Source organism: Sus scrofa, chromosome 6 (assembly GCF_000003025.6).
Source record: "Sus scrofa isolate TJ Tabasco breed Duroc chromosome 6, Sscrofa11.1, whole genome shotgun sequence".
NCBI classification, from domain to species: Eukaryota; Metazoa; Chordata; class Mammalia; order Artiodactyla; family Suidae; genus Sus; species Sus scrofa.
In genome coordinates, this window is record NC_010448.4 from 91123194 (window position 1) to 91147307 (window position 24114).

At 46.6% G+C, this 24114-nt stretch overlaps 1 protein-coding gene across 4 annotated transcripts in view; it reads right to left on the bottom strand.

Moving 5' to 3' along the window:
• The window catches only part of DLGAP3 (DLG associated protein 3), a 63741-nt gene that overhangs the window by 2788 nt on the left and 36839 nt on the right, over positions 1-24114 (bottom strand). For all 4 annotated transcript variants that reach the window (XM_021095869.1, XM_021095868.1, XM_021095870.1 and 1 more), the window contains 4 exons: positions 19419-19632; positions 18833-19146; positions 18373-18458; positions 169-653 (listed from right to left, as the gene is read on the bottom strand). In XM_021095869.1, coding sequence (XP_020951528.1) covers positions 169-653; positions 18373-18458; positions 18833-19146; positions 19419-19632 — 1099 coding nt within the window. The remainder of the gene's footprint in view (positions 1-168; positions 654-18372; positions 18459-18832; positions 19147-19418; positions 19633-24114) is intronic.

Genomic DNA, 24114 nt, shown 5'->3' on the forward strand with positions numbered 1-24114 from the left:
CTTCCAAGAGCTCCCAGCATGCCCTGCTGCCAACGGAGAGAAAGCCTGGGGCTACACAACCAAACTGTGAGAAAGGCACAGTCACTCCCAGCCAAAGGCCTCTCCTCCCGCACTGCGCTGCAGCCCCACCAGCCACGCTCCCTCCGCGCACATGGTGTCCTCACTCACTCTCCTCCGGCAGCTCATAGTCCTCCGCCTCGCGCTCCATCTGCTGGCACCAGTGCTCCAGCTTCTCCACCTCCGCCCTCAGCATCTTGATGAACCACTCGCCATCCCGTGGGCAGGGGGACGTGCGGCCTGAGTCGGGGAGGCTACGTGAGCCGCGCTCCATCCAGGAGTCGCGGCGGCCGGACCCGGGGCCGGGGGTAGGGGCAGGGGCAGGGCCGGGCGACCCATCGGTGGCCGGCGACTCGTACGGCAGTGGGTAGCCCTCGCGGTAGGCCCACTGGCCCTGCGTGTGGACCGTGCGGAAGACTGAGTAGGTGGGGGCCCGGGGCCCGGGCTGGGGCTCAGAGGCGTGCCTCTGGAAGGAGCGTCCGAACTGCAGGGCCTTGTCTTCTGTGGCCACAGTGGCCAGGCCGGCTAGGCCCTCCAGCTCCAGGTCGGCCTGCACGCCGGCTGTCACACTGTTGGAGCGCTTGAACCTCGCCCGCCTGGTGAGAGAGGTGGCAGTCATCTCTGCCCCTGCTGCATCTCATCCCAGCCCTCTCCGCACCCCCAGGCCAAAAGGAAAAGGAATGAGAAAGGAAACCTACAAAGTGATGGGCATTAATTTCCGGCCTTTAAATGTATCAGTCCTTGCTGCCAGAGGGTACAAAATATACCTACCTGTTGCAGGGCTTCTGGACAGGGGTGACATTCAAAACATTTAACAACCTGTACTCCCTGGGCAGAACAGATGGTGGAATATACCAATCGGACAGACACAGCCAAAGTGTCATGCCATCACCCTGCAGAAGCTGGACTAAGGGCCAGACCAGAGGGGCCCAGGGAGGGTCCAGGGTGGTGGCTCTTTACCAATGAATACACAAGTATTTTAGCATTTATTTTTCTTTTTAGGGCCAAACTTGCAGCATATGCAAGTTCCCAGAGCTAGGGGTCAAACTGGAGCTGTAGCTGCTGGCCTATGCCGCGGCCATAGCAACACCGGATCCAAGTTGAATCTGCGGCCTACACTACAGCTTGTGGCAATGCTGGATCCTTGACCTACTGACCAAGGCCAGGGATTGAACCCAAATCCTCATGACTCTAATGTCAGGTTCTTTTTTTTTTTTAATCTTTTGTACTTTTAGGGCCGCACCCATGGCATATGGAGATTCCCTGGCTAGGGGTTGAATCAGAGCTACAGCCGCAGGCGTACACCACATCCACAGCCACGCCAGATCCGAGCCGCGTCTGCGACCTACACCACAGCTCAGGGCAACACCGAATCCTTAATCTACTGAGCAAGGCCAGGGATCAAACCCACAACCTCATGGTTCCTAGTCGGATTCATTTCTGCTGCACCACGATGGGAACTCCTAATGTCAGGTTCTTAATTAAAAAAAAAATTGTCAGGTTCTTAAGCTGAGCCACAACAAGAACTCCTATTTCAGCATTTTAACAAACAATATGTCTTTGCTAGTTTATACCAATGCTATCAGTATGTCCTCAGCCTATGGCCCAGAGAGCCCCACAGTCACTCAGCTGCAAAACAGGAGAGCCAGGATCTGGAGCCAGGACTGCCACGCTCCATAGCCCAAGAACTTCCCACCACACCAGCTGCTAGAACATCAGGAAGAAGTGCCTTAAAGCAGCTGGGGGAGAGGGGGCGGGCTGCAGCCGGGAGGACTTCTCCTCTAGGGACCCCGTAGCTCAGAACGGAGCCTGGCCAGACACAGTCAGTTGGTGCCAGTGGAGTTGAATTAAGTCGTTGGCAGGAAAGACACAGGGCCTGGAAATTTCTTGTCTTTGCGTTAATAACATGCAAATCTTATGCAAAACAGAAAGTCAATTGGCCTTGTTCTTTTCTCCCCCCTTGCTGATTTCAGAGTAGGGGCTCTTTTCTATGAAGAAGTGAGTGCTCCCTGAGGAGCATGAGGTTGGGGTCAGATAATACTTAAAGAAGTGAGAGTCAGGAGATGTGGGGGTGGCAGGGAGAGGTTAACGGAAGTTGGAGGTCTGGAAATGCAAGGACCATAAAGAAGAGCCCGTGCGTCCTAAGCTACCTCTACCTTTGTGTGGTCTGACGAGAGAGGGGCTTGGGGGGTCAGGTCTAGGGGCACCACCAGCTTCTCAGGAGACTCCCCCAACCCCCACAACTTCAACCTTCCACTTGCTGCCCAGGCCTTCTCTCCCTGTCTGCTTTGCCCGCCTGCTTCCCTCCAGCTGGCAGGCTGCCTGCTGGGAGCCTGTTGCCATAGAAACCAGGCCCAGAAGGATGCTGCAGGACCCAGGAAAGAAAGATGCACTCATGTGCGGTCTCCAACCAAACCCTATGTCCCAACCCCCACCCAGAGAGAGAAAAAGCAAGAACATATCTGCATTGCCTCCCACATGGCCTTCACCTCGGCACCTGCCTTGTCCTGCCCTGGTTAGGACTAACCACTCTTTCCTCGACTATGAGATCAGCCTCATTTCAGCCACCTCTGTCTCCACTCAGTAGAGCATAGAAGAGCACCAGACTAGGAGACAGATCCGAGTCTAATGTTGGCCTTGTTGCTCGGGGCCTTTGGGAAGTCATTCACCCTCTACCTGGGCCATCTAATGTGTGTGTGTGTGTGTATAAATTACATCATATGATATATATGACTGCATATTCCATATAAATACATAACATGTACACTGCAAAATGATAGGAATGGACCAGTAATTGCCAAGGTAAATTATACCTTGCCGATGGGAGTGATGAGTGAAACAGGTGAGGGCAATTAAGAGGTACAAACTTCCAGCTACAGGAGTTCCCTTTGTGGCTCAGCGGTAATGAACCTGACTAGTATCCATGAGGACGCGGGTTCGATCCCTGGCCTCGCTCAGTGGATTAAGGTTCTGGTATTGCCATGAGCTGAGCTGTGGTGTAGGTGGCAGACGCGGCTCAGATCTGCCATTGCTGTGGCTGTGGCATAGGCCAGTGGCTACAGCTCTGATTCAAGTGCTAGCCTCGGAACCTCCATATGCCTCGGGTCTAGCCCCAAAAACAAACAAAAAAGACAAACAAAACCCCCCCAAATTTCCAGCTACAAAATAAATAAGTCATGGGGAAGAAATGTACAGCATGTGGAATACAGTAAAAAATATTGTAATAACTTTATGTGGGCGTCTAAGTCTAGATGGTAACTAGACTTATCATGGTGATTGTCGCATAATGTATGGAAATATCAAATTTGTGTACCTGGCATTACATAGTGTTGTGGTTCAATTATACTTCAATTAAAAAAATACTAATAATATTTTTTTTATCTTTTTTTTAGGGCTGTACCCTGGGCATATGGAGGTTCCCAGGCAAGGGGTCTAATTGGAGCTACAGCTGCTGGCCTACGCCACAGCCATAGCAATGCCAGATCTGAGCCGTGTCTGCGACCAACTGAGTAAGGATAGGGATCGAACCTGCATCCTCATGGATACTAGTTGCGTTCCTTACTGCTGTGCCACAATGGGAACTCCCAGATAATTTTTAAATAAAACAAAATAAAATTATACCTTGCATATTTTATGTTGGATCCAGGGCCCAATATTTCCTCACCCATCTCTCCAGCACCTGGGAGAGGAGTGATCTTCCTAAAGCGGACCTCTGCCCAACTCATTCCCCTGCTCCAAACCCTGCCATTGCTCCCCGTTGTCAACAAGCCAAAGGCCAGGTTTCCTCCCCGCATTTACCCAGTGCTGGCGAGTACTCCAGATGCAGTGCTCTCCAGCCTCATCTTCCCTGCACCCTCCTTGTTCCCCATGTATATTATAGTGGCCCTGACTTTAGCCTTTGCACCTGCTATTGCCCTACCTGAAACAGCTTTCCTCCTCCTCACTCCCTGTCTGTTCCCTGCTCAAGCCTCCTCTTCCTCCATGAGCCTCCTGACTGCCTCTGACACCATCCTCAGCACCGTTCCTCTCTCAGCCGTCTTCCTGCATCTGGAAGCAGCCCCACTGTTGGGTTACATCGTTCTGTTTCTGGTGAGAATGTGTGTGTCTAACTGGAACTGTTAGGATGCACTTTGGCTCCCTTTGAAATTTTTGTGCTTTGAGCTCCAGTTCATCTCTGGCTCCTTCAGAGCTCCAGCAATCACAAAACACACAGGTAAAGGTGGGACTTGCCCTAGTAAATACATCACTGAAGATCTGCCTTCCCTATTTTCCTTCCTGTTACCCCCATGACACATGGGTCCATCCTTTAGCATCACTCAGTCTGCGCCTTTCATTGTCCTCTGAGAGGTCCTGAGAGTATCATCCTCTGTCTTGATGGAAACGGGTCACAAGGACCCTGGGCTTCATGATTCTCAGCTCAAGGAGCTCTCTCACTGTGTCTACTTCAAGGAAGGCCAGAGAAATTGAGGCGATTATGGGATTACTGGAAACACAATTTTCACCAACACTTCCAGCCAGGAGCCAGAGATTTGCACAGCACAAGCAAGAATTGCTCATCCTTGTGCAAGTGGCATTTAAAACCAGTAGTGTGGGATAAGATCACCCCAGAAAAGAACAATGGAACATTGCAAAGACCTGGGGAACACAGACATTTCAGGGGCCAGTGGAGACTATGCAGTCCCAGACAAGTCTAAGTCAGAGAGAAAGAGAAAGAAAACCAGGAGAAAGTTACCTAAAGGCAGACACAGGATCGGGGGGCGGGGGGGGAGCGCGAAATCCCCCCAAAAGTCTCAAGGAGGAATGAGCAGCCAACTGGAAATGCAGCCAGTTGGGAATGAAAGGAATCCACTGACCTGGCCATAAGGAAGCCACTGGTGATCAGGGCAAGAGTCAGTTTGGTGGAGGGAGTTCCCTGGTGGTCTCATGGTTAGGATTTGGTGCTTTCACTGCTATGGCCTGGGTTCAACCCCTGGTCTGGGAACTGAGATCCCACATCAAGCCACTGCACACCGCAGCCAAAAATAAATAAATAAATAAAGTCGGTCTGGTGGAATTTGGGGACAAGGGATTGTCAGGAGGTGGAGAAAACTAAGCAAGACAACTCTCCAAAAGGGCTTGGTTGAGAAGGGAGAAAAAAAGAAGACAGTGTACCTTTAAGGAAGGGGTAATCTGGTTGTTTATCAATTATATCTCAATAGAGCTGATGGGGGGTGAGGGGGGCATTTTGTTTAGGACAGTTCTCACATACCATATCCCCAAGAGGTAAGCAGAGGAATTGCCACCCAAAGAAGTCATGCCCTAATTCCCAGAACCTTCCATAGCAAAAAGGACTTTGTAGAAATAATTACATCGAGGATTTGAGATGGAATCCTGTGCTATCCATTTTAATCAAGAGTCCTCCTAAGTGGAAGAGGCAGGCAGGAACGCAGAGTCCGAGAAGGAGAGGGGACAACGGGATCCAGGCTAGAGTGATGGGAGGTGAGGACTCAACCTGCCACTGCTGGTTTTGAAGAGAGAAGTAGGCTACAAGCCACGGAATGTGGCCAGCCTCATACACTGGAAAAAGTGACAAAATGGATGATTCCCTGGGTCTCCAGAAGGGATCAGTCTTGCCAACACCTTGATTTTAGCCCAGTGAAACCCAGTTCAGACTTGCAACCGCTAGAAATGTTAAGATTATAAAAAGGTATCATTGGATGCCACTAAATTTGTGGCTATTCGTTACAGCAGCTATAGGTAACTAATACAACCTGTAAAAAGTAGTCAATTCAAGATAGAGAAGAGAGAGGCAGTAATCCAAGGACCAGATAGAAGGGGATTAAATAATAACTAACATCCTCTGAATAGTTAGTATGTGCTAAGCAAAGCACTTTACATGAATAAATATGCTGCGTCCTCACGTTAGAGTCACTCCTTCTTACAGATGAGAAAACTAAGGCTTAGAGAAGCGACGTGACTTCCTAAGACCAGATGGTTATCAATTTAGTGCAGTCAGTCAGCAGAGGCCCACTCTTAAACCTTTACACTCCACTGCCTCCCTAGGACTGAGGGAGAGGGGCAGCTTTAATCAGGAAGACGGATGCTTCACCCCCTAGGGGAGGACTGTTGGAGGAGGCAAGGGAGGAGAGGCAAGGAATTTGGAAGTTGGTGGGAAGTGAAGAGAGGTCTTACCACTGGACCTCAGTCATTTTAATGAAGTAAGCAGGGAGGCGGTCTCTGGAGATTGTGGGGAGGGGCACTGGGGGAGGGAATAAGAAGGAACAGCCTTAGGGGAGGCAGGCTAGTGGAGGGGTTAAGCAGGTACGTACGCTCTGGAGTCTGGAGAGGGGCTGCCTGGGTCCAAAACCAACCCAGCTTTACAGCTTGTGCCTCAGTTTCTTCATCTACAAATGAGAATGACAGCAGCACCTACTCATAGTATTGCTATGAAATAGCATATCTAAAAAACTTCGAACAGCACCTGGCCTGCCCATGGTAAACGTTAGCCATTATATGGTGAGGTGGGAAGGTTTGGAGCCCACACTGAAAAGAAAGGGAGGTGGACAAATAAAATCACGGGACTGGAGCACTGAGAACCCAATTAGACCATTGTGCTGTCTTGTAGTTACTGATTATCACGAATAATGTAGTTACTGCCGATCATTTCCATCTGTTCTCCCACAGCACTCTGAATAAAATCTCTCTTTTACTCCTTATCACATTGTATTGTAATTAGTTCACGTATGTAAATCTCTCTCTCCCTTACTAAATCGGGCAATTCCTCAAATAAACCTTGGTTGAGTGGTTGGCTGGTCGGAAGGAAGGATGGTAGAGACTACATACAAATCATTCCTCAATGTCCATTCCCCTTTCTTCCTTAGTAACAGAATCCCCCAGTTGGTTGTTTTGGTTTGGTTTGGTTTGGTTTTAGCTAGTGGATTGCAAAAGTTCCCAGGCCAGGGATTTAAACGGCACCAAAGCAGCAATCTGAGCCACAGCAATGACAACACCAAATCCTTAGCCCACTGAGCCACCAGAGAACTCTCAAATCCCACAATTTAAAGCTAGACACATGGCCATTTCAAATAAAGTTCTTTCACCAATCCCCATTACAACGAGGTGTAGCCAGGTGGCTAAATTCTTAGCTCATTGGATATAAGAAGTGGTATGTGCAACTTTCCAGGAAAGGTCCTTAAATGGAGAGCACATACCCTTCTTTATTCCTTTCTCCTCCCTGCTGACCAGAATGCAGATGTGATGGCTGGACCACAAGCAGCCATCTTGGAACATGGGATGTAAGCCAAGTGTTAAGGATGGAGGAGAAATAAGACAGAAGAAGCCTGGGTCCTGACTCTGTGGATCAACTACCAGCCCTCAACTGACTCTCTCCGGACTTCTAAGCAAGAAGGAAATAAACTTCTAGCATATTTAAGACATTGTTTTTCTGCAACTGACAGCCAAAACTGATCCTAACTGTAACAGATGCATTTTCAGGGTAGTGAAGTCCAAGGCTTTTGTCCCTATTTAGTTTTGGATTTGGCAGCATCTGCTGTGGTCTTCACCAATAGCTGCAAATACAAGGGTAGAAACTGGCTTCAATTATGAATCATCACTAATTCCTAACAATGCCTTTCACAATATTTTCTCCCCGAGCCTTTTAACGAGGTCAAGGAGGCCTCTTCCCCTCAAGTCCTTTAGGGTGACAATGATCACACTGCTGATGATTCTGGAAGCGGTTATCATGGTTGCTTCAGGGAGATGTTTCTACCATGATTCTCTGATGGATAACACAGAAGACTCTGGGAAGAAACTGGCTCATCCCAAGAGACTCGGTGTCCAAAGAATGTTCAACATCCAGAGGTTGTCAAGAGGTTTTGCCAGGAGTACCTGGCAGTAGCTGGAGGGGATGGGAGGGGGAACGGATTGGGACATTTCAGCAAGGCTCAGCCATTGTTCTAGCTCCCTCTCTGAGAAGGCAGCTTAAGAGCTTAAATACACAATCAATCAGGGATTCCCAGGTCCACCACAGGGCCTGGGGGCTATGACAGTGATGCCAAGGTGGCGCTAAGGTGGGAGATTTAGGGAGAGTCATGACCATTCTGGAGCTGATGGCTAAGGAAGGGAGGCAGTGTCCACACCCAAGGCTTGTGGTCATTCAGCAATTCATTGCTTTTTTGAAGGCCTGTTCTTGGACTATAACTTCATGAGGATGTGCTTCCTTCCCAGCACTCCAGGAGCTCTGTTCTTTCAGCACATTCCCTCCCCAAGGTTCCAAAGCCAGAAATGACCATGATGCTAAGAAAGGGGTGGACTTCCTACACAGAGTTCTCCAGGTAGCCCTGACTGGGCACAAGTGGGTCTGAGTAAGGCTGCCAGATAAAATATAGGACTTCAGTTAAATTTTAATTTCAAATAAATAACAGATAATTTTCAGTATGTCTTATGCAACATTTAGGAAATACTTATACTAAAAATAAGTATTTCCTATTTATGCGATAATCAAATTTAATTGGATGGCTGGTTTTTTCTTGTTTATGTTGTTTTGTTTTTGCTAACTCAGGAATTTAAGATTAAAATCTTAATGGAAGGGATCTAGAAGTGGAAGATACAAGGAGATCCCTTGATTAGAGAGAGTTAGAAGCAAAAATCACATGACTTCCATGTTCTCAAAGGGCTCTAGCAATAGACTTCTATCCATAAGGGCACCGGATGCATTCTTATTTTTTTTTCTTTTTTTTTTCTTTTTCACAGCCATACCTGTGGCAAATGGAAGTTCTGGGCTAGGGACTGAATTGGAACTGCAGCTAAACCTACACCACAGCCACAGCAACACCGGATCTGAGCCACATCTAAAACCTATGCTGAAGCTTAAGAAAATGCTGGATCCTTAACCCACTGAGTGAGGCCAGGGATCAAACCCTCATTCTCACAGAGACAACGTCAGATCCTTAACCCACCAAGCCACAATGGAACTCCTGGATGCATTCTTTTTTTTTTTTTTTTTTTTTTTTTTGTTGTTTTTTTTTCGCTGCCATATGAATTCCAGTATGAATCGAGCTTAGACTCACCAGGAACATCACTGGTATGCCATTCTTTTATCATTCACCAGCCCAGAGTACGTTGGGTCTGGGAAGACAGGTGCTGTAGGATGCCTTGAGATGGAGCTGATAACCGTTTTTTTTTTTTTTTTTTTTTTTTGCTTTTTAGGGCCACACCCATGACACATGGAGGTTCCCAGGCTAGGAGTCAAATCGGAGCTACAGCTGCCAGCCGAGGCCACAGCCACAGCAATGCAGGATCTGAATCATGTCTACAATTTACACCACAGCTCATGGCAACGCCGGATCCTTAACCCACTGAGTGTGGCCAGGAGTCGAACCCACAACCTCATGGTTACTAGTCGGATTCTTTTTCGATGCACGACAGTGGGAACTCCAACTGTTTCTCCCTCCTACCAAAGGTCTTAGCACCTGCTGGTCCTTCTGCCTGGAGCATTCATCTCCCATTTTCACTTAGTTCTGTTGATCCTTCACTCAAATGTCACCTTCTCAGGGAATCCATGCCTGACCCCTCTGACTGCGTCAACTATACACACTCATAATGTACATGCCTCTCCTCTGTGGCTCCTGCTCGGCTGAACTTCTACATCATTTATGAGGTTCTTAGATTAATGTGGCAGCAAGCTTCACAGGCCAGGGGCTGTGTCTGCTTTGGCTCACCTTTGTATCCTCTGTGCCCAGAACAATACTTGACAAATAATAGGGATACAATAAATGTCTATGGACAAATGAATCTTAGGCGGGGGTGCAGTGGAGATGGAACTGAAGGGATGCCAACCCCAAAGCTTATATGTTTCTAAGCCAAGTCATCACTGATGATGCACAACCGAAAGGACCCACAGACAACTCCTAGGAATAAAGGGAAATAAATCCGAATTTCTCACCCAGTAGGTTAGCAGGGAACACCTGAAAAGCAAAAAAGGAGAAACCTTTCCTCCCTGGCAATTTTTTAAACCAAAGTACAGAGAAAGAGAAAGAGAGACAGAGAGAAATACTGGGACCAGTGACACGAGAGCAAGGACAAGACAATCTAAGAAAATGGGGTGGCAGCAGGTGGGGGGCTAGACCTGGATGTGTGTCTGGAAAGGCTGCTGATATTCATGGCTCACTTTTATGTACCAGTTGGGTCATGGTGTGTGGTAAGTCAGACTTAGAGTGCCAGGGACATAAGGGACAGAAAGGACAATGCAGGTGTATAACTAATGATGCCTTCAGCAGACAAGCAAGGGAACTGGGCCAGAAAGATGCGCCAGATTTCTTCTCTCCCCACCTGTCACCCCCTCTGGATTCCCAGTGTGATCACCTGTCCCAAGCAATTCAGTTCTTTAGACATTTGTCCAACACTATCTCCCCTCTCCTGCCCACCCCATGAAGGCCTCCCCAGCACCTACTCAAGAGAAAGGAAGACCTCAGGCTCCACCTGTCCCCACCCTTCCTTGACTTCACTTCAAATGCTTCCAAAATCATTCCACTCCTCTCTGTATCTGATGCCATGAGCCTTATACAGACAATTGATCAATAGGGCGGGATGAACCAACCTGGGAAGTTCCCACCCCCCCAATACCGCACATATAGAAACATACAGAAATGCTACATCAAATAAAGTCCAGGAGGTCCCGTTGTGGCTTAGCAGGTGTCCGTGAGGATTCAGGTTCGATCCCTGACCCCACTCAGTGCATTACAGATCTGCCGTTGCTGCAGACTGTGGTGTAAGTCCGGCAGTGGCAGCTCCAATTCGACCCCTAGCTCGGGAACTTCCATATGCAGCAGGTGTGGCCCCACTAAGAGAGAAAAAAAAAAAAGAAAGCCCAAAAGGCAGTTGCTACAATGCCAAGCTTGAAAAGAAGAAAGAGAAATCTTTGGGTTCCAGAAAGAAAAAGGAAATTCTAAATCAGAGAGGTGAAAGGGAATCTAAGCCAAATGAGCCACAGGAGTATCAGGCCAGACATATGCTAGAGGCTACCTGGTAACACCGAGAATATAAAAGGAGAGACTCCAAGTCTTTGCATCCTGGGGACCTGGAAGGAGACCCCATGCATAAAGCCAGCAGACAAAATAAAGGTCGTCTCATTTACAAACGTGGACTAGAAAACTCACGTCATGATTCAGGTATGTGGCCTGGAGGTAGGATGCCGAGAAATCAGAATATTAAGGCTGCTTTGTGTGTGGGTGTGGGGTCTGAATGAGTAGTACCAGTGAAATACAGAAACCTCAGGCGGAGATATTAACTCTAAAACTGCTCCCAAGCTCAAGTAGCACTTCAGCATAAAGGAAATTGAACCCAGGAGGAAGCAGTGGGCAGCAACAAGCAATAGTGAACACATAAATTGTTAAAACATGTTTGTACGTCCAAACTATTAAACCATAAAAGATATAACAACAACTGACTTGGCAGAGTTTTTTAAAGAGGTATAATCAAATGTTAGACAAATATTAACACGGAAGATGGAGGGAGAGAGTTAAGAAGGAAATTAAAGTGTTCCAAGGTTCTTGCTTTGCGCCTCTTTCAGGATAGAAATACTAATTTTAGACTTTAATAGAAAAATATGAAAGTAAGTATATTTGTTTTAAATTTGAAGGAAATCACTATTAAAATGTAAACTTCCAACCCAGTGGAGGGAACAAGAGAAATAAAGTCACCTTGATCAGTTCAACATATGGCAGAAAAGCAAGGGAGGAGGAAGCAAAAGAAAAGTGTGTCAAATAGAAAATGTTTAAAGAGATGATAGAAATAAAGCCAAACAAATCAGTAATCAAAAAATACATAAAGAGATTAAATAAGTCTACTAAATTCTAGCTCCATACTGCTCTTACAAGCAACATATCTAAAATGACTTCAAGGCAAAAACCAATAGTAAGAATAGCAACCTATTTAATGATAAAAGGACCAACCCACTAAGAAGATACAACAATCTTAAGCCTGAATGCTAAACAACATACTCTCAAACTAAAGAAAAAATAAATAAAATTCCCGGGGAAATAGACACATTCACAATCGTGGTGAGACATTTTTAACTGGTAGGTCAAACAACCAAAAAAAAAATCAAAGATATACATGTATAAAGTATAATTTATAAGTCTGATCATATATAATATATATACACATGACATGTATATACGATGGAGGAAGCTTCAACAAATTCTAAGGAATAAATATCACACAGAATGCACACCATGACAAGGTAGCAAATTTACAAATCAAGAGTGAAAAGGTAGGAGTTCCTGTCATGGCTCAGTGGTTAACGAACCCAACTAGTATCCATAAGGACACGGGTTCGATCCCTGGCCTCATTCAGTGGGTTAAGGATCTGGCTTTGCCGAGAGCTGTGCCATAGGTCACAGACACAGCTCAGATTCCGCATTGCTGTGGCTCTGGCTTATGTCGACAGCTACAGCTCTGACTGGACCCCTAGTCTGGGAACTTCCACATGCCTTGGGTGCAGCCCTGAAAAGACCAAAAAAAAAAAAAAAAAAAAAAAAAAACAGTGAAAAGGTAGCCCCTTACACAAAAAGATACATTTGGAAAGTTAAAAAAAAAATTCTTTTGAATAATTCATGAGTTAAAAAGGAAGTTAAGATGAAACCTACAACTGAACAATGAAAACAAGATCCCAAAACTTATGAGATGCAAATATAGCAGTATAGTTAGAGGGACATTTATAGCCTTAAAAATAAGAAATAGTGTTCAGGAGCTCCCTGGGAGCCTAGTGGTTAAGGAATCCATGATGTGGCTGATGTGGCTCAGGTTCAGTCCCTGGCCTGGGAACTTCCGCATGCTGCAGGCATGGCCAAATAAAGGGAAAAGCAAAAAAAGAAGTAACGTCCAAGATGCTAGAAAAAAAAAAGTAGAAGGAAAATAATAACACAAAAGCAGTAGAAGGAAATATTAAAGATAAAAGAGAAACAACAGAGATGCTCACCCAAACTGAAAGCTAGTTCTTTTAAAGACTAAAAATACATAATTGGGAGTTCCCGTCGTGGCGCAGTGGTTAACGAATCCGACTAGGAACCATGAGGTTGCGGGTTCGATCCCTGCCCTTGCTCAGTGGGTTAACGATCCGGCGTTGCCGTGAGCTGTGGTGTAGGTTGCAGACGCGGCTCAGATCCCGCGTTGCTGTGCCTCTGGCGTAGGCCGGTGGCTACAGCTCCGATTCAACCCCTAGCCTGGGAACCTCCATATGCCGCAGGAGCGGCCCAAGAAATAGCAACAACAACAACAACAAAAAAAAAAAGACAAAAAAAAAAAGACAAAAAATAAAAAATAAAAAAAATAAAAATAAAAATACATAATTTAAAAAATATGTTAGGGGTTCACTGGTGGCACAGCATATTAAGGATATGGCACTGTCACTGCTGTGGCATGGGTTCCATTTCTGGTATGTTTTTTAAATGACAAACTATACGAACATTGTGCAAAATGGATCAAGAAAGAGAGGCAGGGTATAAATATATACCATCAGGAATAAAAAGGGAGGGGGCATAACCTAATAATATGATAAACATTTATAAAATTAATACCATGAGAAAGAATATGTGTGCCAAAGATTTTGGAAACTGTCAATGCTTTGTTAAACAGTCCATTTTTTAGAAAAACATAAATCACCAAAATTGACTCAAGAAGGAAAAACCAGAATAGATCAATAACCACTAAACACACTGAAGCTGTACTTCAAAAAGCTTCTCCTATCCTGAAAAGGCATCAGGCCTGGAGAGTTTCATAGGCAATCTCTGCCAAAACCTTTAAGAAAAAGTTAATTTCTGCTTCCTACAAATTATTCCACACAAGAGAAACACAGAGAACACTACCAAACTCATTTTAGGAGTCTAGCATAACCTTAATACCTGAACCGAATCTGAATAACAACAGTGAAAACAAATTGTACGCCAATCTCACTTATGAGCATAAATATAAAAATCTTATTTATTTATTTTTTGTCTTTTTAGGGCCGCACCCAAGGCACATGGAAGTTCCCAGGCTAGGGGTCAAATCAGAGCTGTAGCCACTGGTCTACACCACAGCCACAGCAACGCTAGATCTGAACCACATCTGAGACCTACACCACAGCTCACAACACCACCCAATCCTTAACCCACTGCGCCAGGCCAGGGATTGAACCTGTATTCTCACAGATACTAGTTAGATTTGTTTCTGCTGAGCCACGATGGGAACTCTTTTTTTTTTTTTTTGGTTTGTTTTTGTTTTTGTCTTTTTGTTGTTGTTGTTGCTATTTCTTGGGCCGCTCCCGCGGCATATGGAGGTTCCCAGGCTAGGGGTTGAATCGGAGCTGTAGCCACCGGCCTACGCCAGAGCCACAGCAACGCGGGATCCGAGCCGCGTCTGCAACCTACACCACAGCTCACGGCAACGCCGGATCGTTAACCCACTGAGCAAGGGCAGGGACCGAACCTGCAACCTCATGGTTCCTAGTCGGATTCGTTAACCACTGCGCCACGATGGGAACTCCGGGAACTCTTAAAAACCCTAAATAAATCAATAACACCTATTCCAAAATCCAGCAATGTATATATTAAAAACAATAGAGCAAGACCATGACAAAAACTGTTAAGAGGTCCACACACCCATTCTTCTCTCTGTGGTTCCTAGTCGGATTCGTTAACCACTGAGCCATGACGGGAACTCCCCAGGAAGTCTTTTAAAAAGGAAGGACTGCACCCTCCTTCTCTCTGCCCCCCTGATACTGATCAGAATGCAGATAGGATGGGGCTTGAGCATCGGCTCCCTGAATATGTGGTGACAGACAAAGGATGGAAGATCAGCAAGGAGGCACCTGGGGTCCTGACACAGAACTTCTACATCCAGGCTTTTCCTTCTTGTGAGTGAGAAATATACTGAAGACACTTTTGAGGCCCTGTTACAGCCAAACTTAATCCAAACTGATAATGGGATCAAGCAGGGTTTACCCCAGGAGTGAAAGAATGGGTCAACATGGAAATCTCTTAATATAATTCACCACATTACAGATGGAAGGAGAAAATCTATGATCATCTAAGTAGATTCTGGAAAAGCACTCAATAAAATTCCACTCTCATTTTTTATTAAAAGAAAAAAAAAAAAAAAGGAGCTCCCATCGTGGCTCAGTGGTTAACAAATCCGACTAGGAACCATGAGGTTTCAGGTTCGATCCCTGGCCTTGCTCAGTGGGTTAAGGATCCGGTGTTGCCGTGAGCTGTGATGTAGGTTGCAGACATGGCTCAGATCCCGCATTGCTGTGGCTCTGGCATAGGCTGGTGGCTACAGCTCTGATTAGACCCCTAGCCTGGGAACCTCCATATGCCACACGTGCGGCCCTAGAGAAAAAGACAAAAAAATAAAAATTAAAAAAAAAAAAAAACTCTTAGCCAAGTAGGAATAGAAGGGAATTTCCTTAACCTGATAAACAGTATCCATCAACATCTGTAACAAATATCATCCCACTTATAAATGGGACTTGGAAGATATTTACTAACGTCTAATGTTTACTAATGTTGAATGGCACAAGAGTTAAGACACTCAACAGCAAACTAGAAGTCCTGTTTAATGCATTATTGTGAGAAAAAGAAAAATTTTAAATACAGAATAAAACAAATATTCTCATTTGCAGAAAATATAACTGACCGTATAGAAAACCCATCACAATTTTCAGATAAGCTTTGAGTCCTAATAAGATCTGGCAGCAAAGCTGCTGAATACAAAGTTAACATAGGAGTTCCCTTGAAGTGCAGCAGGTTAAGGATCCAGTGTTGTCACTGCAGTGGCTTGGGTCACTACTCTGGCCCACCGTGGATGCAGCCAAAAACAGAAAAATCAACATATAAAACCTAACAGTGTTTTCATACACCAGCAGCATCCAAGTCTAAAATACAATAGAAAAAAATATCCCCAACACAAGATTGGCCATAATGCAAAAGGCTATCATCTTTCTTTTAGATCATGAAAATAATCCTGTTTAACAGCCTCCCATACCTACTAGTACTTCCCTCAAATTTATTCTCCACTCAATATATTTTGTAAACATAAATTAGATCATGTCACACTCCTTTTTTCCATGGATACTCATTAGTTAGAATTAAATTCCAGTTCTTTATCACACCCATGCTCTGCATGACCTGGCCCTGCCTAGTTTCCAGTCCACTCCCTCACCACTGTCCAGGACGTTCCACACCAGCCACATGAACCTTCTTTCAGGTCCTGATGCATATCAAACTCTCTCCTACCCCAGGGCCTTCGCATATGCTATCCCCTCTTCTTGGAATGCTTCTTCCCCCAACCATCACCTAAGTGTTCCTAGTCAATCCTCAAGCCTCAGCTTAATTATCACCTGCTTAACCTAAATAAGCTCCTTTCTCTCTTCACTCCTTTTTTCTTTCGTATTCCCACCATAATGCATAATAATATCCCATTACCTACTGTACCATAATGTGTAATCATATTTTTATTCATGGATTATTCATGCATTGCCTTGATTCCCTTCTAGGTCATAACTTCTACAAGGGTAAGAGTCATGGCTTTGATGCTTAACAGGAGCTGTCCCATAATAGATGCTTAATAAGTATTTTCTGAATGAATCACTCCATGAATGAACAGCAGAGTTTGCTGATTTAGCCCAAGTCTCAAGAGAATGCCTGGTGCACTCTTCTCAGGATTCAGGCTGGTTAGGAGGAATGGGGGGGTGGGCCCCAGGGGTCCACCTGGATGAGGGACCAAAAAGCCTCATGAGGGTGCAAATGGGGACACATGGGCTCGGTTTATGGTCCATGGGGCAGCATTAGCACTGGGGGCAGGGTTCTGAACACCTTACTCCTACCCACCTCTCAAGAGTTCAAGTCATGGACTTGCAGAATTGGGTTTGCCACAAAGTGCTACTTCTCTATGATCTTTACAGAATATTAAGAATTTGGTGGGTGACAGCTTTCAAGAATGATGGGGGCAACAAGGGCACCTTTTTGCCACCCTGGATGGAGGCATTTACAGCCTCAGGAGCATATGGAACCGCAAGGAGCTCATTTGAGAGTGGAGAAAACTAGTGCATCACCACAGGAACCCCCAGAAGTCCAGATCAGGCGCGCGCGCGCACACACACACACACACACACACACACACACACACACACACACTCTCAAGATGCTCCCAGGGCTTCCCAGAAACAGTTGGAGGAATCTAGGAAGGTCTAAAAGCCCAGCAATGGCAACTGGGTACAGAGCTATGAGGAACTGCTACTGGCACTCTGGTTTTTTTCCTTCAAGTGGTATGGTCTGGGCATCTCAGACTACTGGAAAACTCTTACAGCCGGCTCCAGGAGGGTTCCCAGGCACCATACTCAGGGCTGCCCTGGCCTGGTAGCACTGCAGCCCAGAGGGCAGACAGGCCGCTGTAGCGCTGCCACGTGGTCATTAGAGAGAGTGTCTTCCCACAGGAACCAAACAACAGAGAGATTCCTCCCAGTATTCCCTCCAGAGCTCTCAGTGCTAATTTTTCAGTTGGAAATTAAGGAAATAACCTAATGCCAGCACAGTGGTGGCTGATTTCTCAGGTATGCCACACACTCAGGCATATAATAGGTACCCCTGACTGGTTAAATGCTTGTGTGAGCTGAGTGAAGAGAAGTGTTACATCTGCCAGGGGCTCCTGAGAGGCAATCTTCGTGTTTGTTGCTTTTGGAGCTTACATACTTGTGCACCGCAGGAAATAACGAGGGATTGGAAAAATCCTGTTATGCCCTCTAAAGGGCACTTGTCGGAGGCTTGCTCTGTACCTACCTGCTACTTCTCCCTATCACCCCTTTCCCCAGACCACTGTGTAGCTCCTGTCCACCGCACAGCACCTGGGACTGGCCTGGGTACAAGGAGAATTCACTTTTTTCTTTTTTTCTTTTGTCTTTTTAGGGCCACACCCGCAGTAAATGGAGGTTCCCAGGCTAGGGATCTAATTGGAGCTGTTGCTGCTGGCCTACACCACAGCTCACTGCAACGTCAGATCCTTAACTCACTAAGCGAGGCCAGGGATCGAACCCATCACCTCATGGTTCCTAGTCGGATTCACTTCCACTGCGCCACAATGGGGACTCCAGAATTCACTTTAGATCTGCTGAAGGTCCTGATGATATCTCCGTGGAGAACCACCTCTGTACTGCTCTGACTTCTCCCCAATAAAAGGGCTTCTTCTCAGGACCAGGAAAAGAGGGTGGGCAGGGAAACCAGGCTGGTGAGGTCATCCTGCCCCCTCTCTCCTCTCCCCCCACCTCCCAGGAAAGCCTGAGATGCCCTGACTCAGACCTACCTCTTGTCTTCTTCCACCTGTACACCGATGGAGTGGAACTCTCTTCGACTCCTATTCTCCGTGTCCGAGTCTGAGATAGTCTCCACCTGATAGCAGGGTTGGGGAGTCAGTGGCCACAGCTAGACCAAGGGACTCAAGCCCTTCCCAGGGAGAAGGGCAAGGGATGCCTGAGCCCCCAGCCAGCTGGCAGATCCTGCAAAGACAATCTGCCTTAACAAGACGAGAGACTCAGGAGGTCAGAGGCATCAAGGTGACAACCTCTGGGCACAGGTCACCTTAGGCTAGTAGAGGTGATGGTGTCAGGAGGTGGGACAAGGGAGTGGGCCGGGGCTGTTTGGAGCAGCCCCATAGATGACCATACTAAAGCAAGGGAGGAAAAGGTCTATAAACTCAGTCGGTCCATTGACCCCCCTCAACCGCCCAGAACCTGAACTTTCCGTGGCACCCCCTCCTTCCATACCTGCACCCCGATGGACGGCCGCCACTTCCGCTGCCGCGCCAGGCTCCGCAGCTCCTCCCTGCCAGGAATGGTCTTGATGATGAGTGTGGGGGGCTTGGGGCTGGCCCGGGGTGGCATGGGCGCCAACTCTAGGGTGCGCGCGCCCATGGCGGGGCCGTCCAGCCCGTCGGCGGAGCTGCAGCGCCGGGCGGGGCCCTCCGCCGCGGTGAAGCTCTCATGGGCGGAGTCGGTGCTGCTCTGGGCGGTGATGGAGATGCGGGGCGGGGCCTGGCTTCCCGTCGGGATGGGGGGCGGGGCCTTTCTGAAGTTGAAGGCTGTGGCCAGGGAATACAGAGACGCATGCGGTGAGAAACGCGTCCTGGCAGGCGTCTGTGCCCGACCACCCGCCCCGCCCCCACCACAATCCCTCTGTGACAGAGGACCCAGCAGCCACGTACAGAGTCACGGATTGTTCTCCCCATCATCCGGCCCAGAAAGGCAAGCGATCTGCCCAAGGTCATACGGCACAGCTGTGACCAGGGTCAGAACCAGAAGCCAGAGAGCTCCCCATTCTAGGACTGGGTCAGGAGAGAGAGGGCGTACTCACAGGAGCCGGGCCTCCCTGAGACAGAGGCAGGGGCAGCAAGGAGGGGCAGGCAGTCGTCATCTTGAGAGCAGCCGGCCTGGATGGCCCGGAGGTAGCTGTGGCTCCGCATGCGGAAACAGCCGGGCAGGTCCAGGGCGTCCACCGCCTGAGACTCCAGCTCCCCAAATACGGACCCGCACACGGCCTCCAGCTGCTGGTTCAGCTCCTCGCTGAGCTGGGTACAGGGGCCAGAATGACAGTTACTGTGGTGCTGGAATGGGATGGAGGCGTCTCTGAGGCGTTTTCCTTCGGAATATATCTAGATCTGCAGAGGCTGTGTCTGTGTGATTCTTATGCATTTGGACTAAAAGAAACCCTCACTCCCTGCAAAGAAAGATGTAGGCACCGCTGCCTTGTGCTGCTCCCCAGCCCTGGGGTCTAATCTCTCCTCTAAATACTCCTCCCTCTACCCCACCTAAGCCTCTTCCAGAGGTCTGGCTGTTCCCCAACCTCTAGACCACCCCAAATTCCTTTCCACCTCGTCTCAGCCCCTCACATCTCTCACCTGACCCTCAGAGAGAGGACCAGGGACCTGACAGCTACTCTTCTATCCAGTAGGAGGGTGGGAAGCTGTCAGGAAGGTCACTTTTAATTTTATTTTATTATCTACTCCACTATAAAACTGATGGAAAACAACCTATAGAGATATAACCATGTGGCAGGAAGGAAATTAATGAGTAAGTAATGAAGCAAAAATTATCAACCTTCAAGCGTTCCAAGCCCTCCCAACCTTCTGTCCACTAACAAGGGTTCTTCTTCAGCTTGAGGCTTCCTTCCCTGCCCTCATCCTTTGAAGAAAGTTCAATCATTGCTGACTGAGGTTTTTTTTTGTTTCTGATATTTTGTGGTGCAGAATCCATGGTGTTAAAAAAAATTCAAGCAACTAAGAAAAAGCAAAACAAAAATTTTGTTCACAGAATCGTGTCGCATTAACACTGCGCTAGGTCTAAATATACCAGAGGTGGAGTTCCCAATGTGACGCAGTGGGTTAAGAATCCAACTGCAGCAGTTCTCTGGTTGCCGCAAAGGCACCTGTTTGATCCCCAGCCTGGTGCAGTGGGTTAAAAAGGAGCTGATATTGCCACAGCTAGGTCGCAGCTGTGGTTCGGATTCAATCCTTGGCCCAGGAACTTCCATATGACCTGGGTGTGGCCATAAAGAAATGTAACAGCTAAATATAACAGAGGTTGTAGCTTCATTTGCATTATATGAGAAAGCTGGCACAAAGAAAATATAAAGGTAGGGAAAGGTGGTTCAGTGGTAAGCTCAACACCCAGAGCACAGGAAGGATGGGTGCACATCTGACTCTAAACTTCAGAGCAGCCAAGGCTTCGAGTACAGCCTGTGGGTCGCTTGCATGGGCTGTGTTGTGAGACCCAGATGGACTCAAGTGCTGGCTCTGTTACATCCTGGCAGGTGGCCTTTAAGTAACTTTAAGGTTACTTAAAGTTTTGGGGCCTCAGTTTAACCACCTGTCAAATGGGAATGATAATGGTAAAAAAAACATGTGAGGCACTTGGTGCAGGTAAGCCCTCAGTCAGTGGCATGTGATAGTCTCAGGGCCTACCAGTGTTTCCAAGCTTGGCCTCCAAAGCGTATATGACATGATATCAAACTGAGCAGGCATTTCCATCCTATTCTTCTGATGGGCAAACTAAGGCTCAGAGAGGGCAGATGAATTGCCCAAAGATGCCCAGCTTGTGAGAAAACCAAAATTAAGTGCCCAGATCCCTGGCTTTCCTGCCAGGCTGACTGAGCATCAGAATCTCCAGGAGAGCTTGTTAAACCTACCTTAACTCAGGCCCCACACTAAGGATCAGAGCTCAGGATTCTTGAACTATAGGCTTCTCTTTGCTTTGGCTGCTCTGAAGGTCAGAGACAAATTTGCTGAGGATTCGTATTCAGTGATTCCAATAAGGGTCCAGTAATTAAAAAGAAAGACTGCAGCTTTTTTTAAAGAGACTTCATTACAAGTGTATAGGAATCTCAGGCCATGGATAAATCCATCCAAGATCCTATACAAGTGAAGTTCTCCCATGTTTGACAGGCACAAGCCACACTCCTGCAGCACCTGAGGCTTTTACAACTCCTTGTGAGCTACCTCTCAGTTTCCTATCTCTTGATCTCAGGGTACCCAGCACCACTGGTGCCAGGGTACTTCCTGCAGCTCAAGAGCTGATCTAACGCCTGCTCTTTCTAGGCCAAGTTCAAGATACTCCTCAACTAGACTCAATCCAGCTCAGAGGGTCCCTCTCTGGAGCATAAGAAAGCTGGTCTAACCCCAGCAGAGAGTGTTTCAGTCTCAAATTTGGGCACCAGATGATGGAAGGAATCTCTGTGGCTTATCTCTGTATCTCCAGCCCTCTTTTGTACATAAAGCACTAGGCGTAATATCTGGCATATAGCAGATACTCAATAAACATTAGCTACTATTATTAACAGCAAGAGGTTCTTAAATCACAGTGACAATACCTCTCAGAGGCCTCTCTTTCCCAAGGGTTCTCAAGCTCTTGAAATTCCAACCATATGCTATTCCCATGACCAACTCTATCCAAAGCAGACAGAAGGAGGGCAAGAAACTCCCTAGGGCCACACACCTTCCATCTCCACCCGCCAAGAAGAGCTTCTGGAGTCCCAACAAGAGACCAGGACCCAAGGGAAATGCAGACTTTTATAGACTCTCAGAGGAATATTGCATCTGAGCTGATCTTTACTGTATTACAAGTATAACATTGTAACATTATGCCATGAAATCTCCTATTATTCCTACATTGCTTTCAACCCTGCTCCCCCTAACTCTTGCTTTCAGGAGAGTCAAGGTCAAAGAATCCTCTTGGGAAATGAGAACCCTACCCTTTCTGCAAACCAGACTCAGAATAAGTAAATATTTCCAAGGATGCGGGATATTTAAAAGAAAATACTTTGTTTGGATCAAGTTGAAAATTGTCCGTACTAGAGTTGGTCGGTCCAACTGAGGGCTAGGCAACATCCTCTATACTAAACATACGTCATTTGGTTTAGATAACCTTGGAAAACCCTCTTATTTTAAAACAGTCTAAAACACTGGATAAAATATAACAAACGTTGTTTTATATGCATAGCTGAGCTCACAAGAAGGCGAGATAAGTCCCCAGGGGACAAAAGCAAAGAGGAGACTGGAAAATCAGAATATTAACTGTGTGAGCCAATGCTGCAAACAGCCCAGTGGAGGTGGGAGGTGTCGACAGGGGTTGCTGGTCTCAGTAACCAAAAGGCTTAGATTTTAACACCACCCACTTGGGTGCAGGACTACGGCTTTGGGCTCACATGAAGCAAGTAATTGGAAATTAGAACTTGCGAAAAAGTAGGAAAAGGGAAAGCGCTGATGAAAAGGTAAACTAGAAAAAAATCAATGATTAGCAAGGAATCGATTCCTGATGGCAAGGAAGCTAGTCTGTAGTCTCGGCACTGGGAAGAGGGGGAAGGAGGTAAATCTAAATATTTATACTCACAAGCTAGTCTTCACATAGACACAGGATCTGTGTCTGCATTGATCAGAGCCCCCCCCCAATTAAAAATTAACATAAAAGAATTCCAGACTAATAACAGTCCAACAGAAGCAATTTAAATAGGGTACCCACTCCTAAACTGTTCTGATCAGGATTCTCACAGATAAAGCTCCACTGAAGAAGAGCTAATGTTAGACTATGTGGTAGGCAACCTCTGACCTGTTTCCAAATGATCATCACCTCTTGGCACTCACACCCATGCACAGTCCCTTCCTCTTGAGTACCTGTTAGACCTACTGGCCCACCAGGAATAGAATATGGCAGATACAATGGCATACCACTTCTGAGATTAGATTATGAAAATACCGTGGCTTCCATCTTGGACACCTACTCTCACTATCTCTTGGAGCCTCTGTTGTGGGGGAAGCAAGTTGTCGTGAGTTGTGTTATGCTGTGAGCCATGCGGTGAGTCCCACACATCAAGGATCTGAGGCCTGCTGACAGCCATGTGATAATGGAACAGCCATGTGATCATGGAAGGGGATCTTCCTCTAGTCAAGCCTTGAGGTGGCTGAAGTCTTGGCCAATGCCTTGATGAAGCCTGTGAGACATCTGATCCAGGTGGCACCCAGCTAAGCTGTGCTCAGACTCCTGATCCACAGAAATTGTGAGGTAATAAATAACTTTGTTTTAAGATACGATGTTTTGAGGTAATATATTATGCAGCAATAGATAACTGATACAAACTGTGACATAAAGAAGAACTCAACTTTTACTGAGTTAAGCCATGGAGAATTCAAGATTTATCTGTCACAGCAGCTAATGTTAACCTAGCTAAACCATAGTTTAAAAGTTCTAAGAGTTAAAAGATAAATCTGAAAACATAAGGAGAAGAAAAAAAAAAGCTTTGGACAAAAATCTAGAAAGACTTGAAGGTAACAAATCAGATTTCTAGTGGTGGGGGGAGGGACATTTAAAACAATTAATGAATGAAGTTGTAAATGAGACACAGCTAAAGAGAAAAATAGTGAACCCAAAGCTATAACTGAGGAACTTACCCAGAAGGTAGCATAGAGAGATAAAGAGATGGAAAATATGAAGAGGAGGTTAAGATACATGAAGGAAAGAATAAAAAGGCCTTACATACAACTAATAAGTATTCCAGAGGA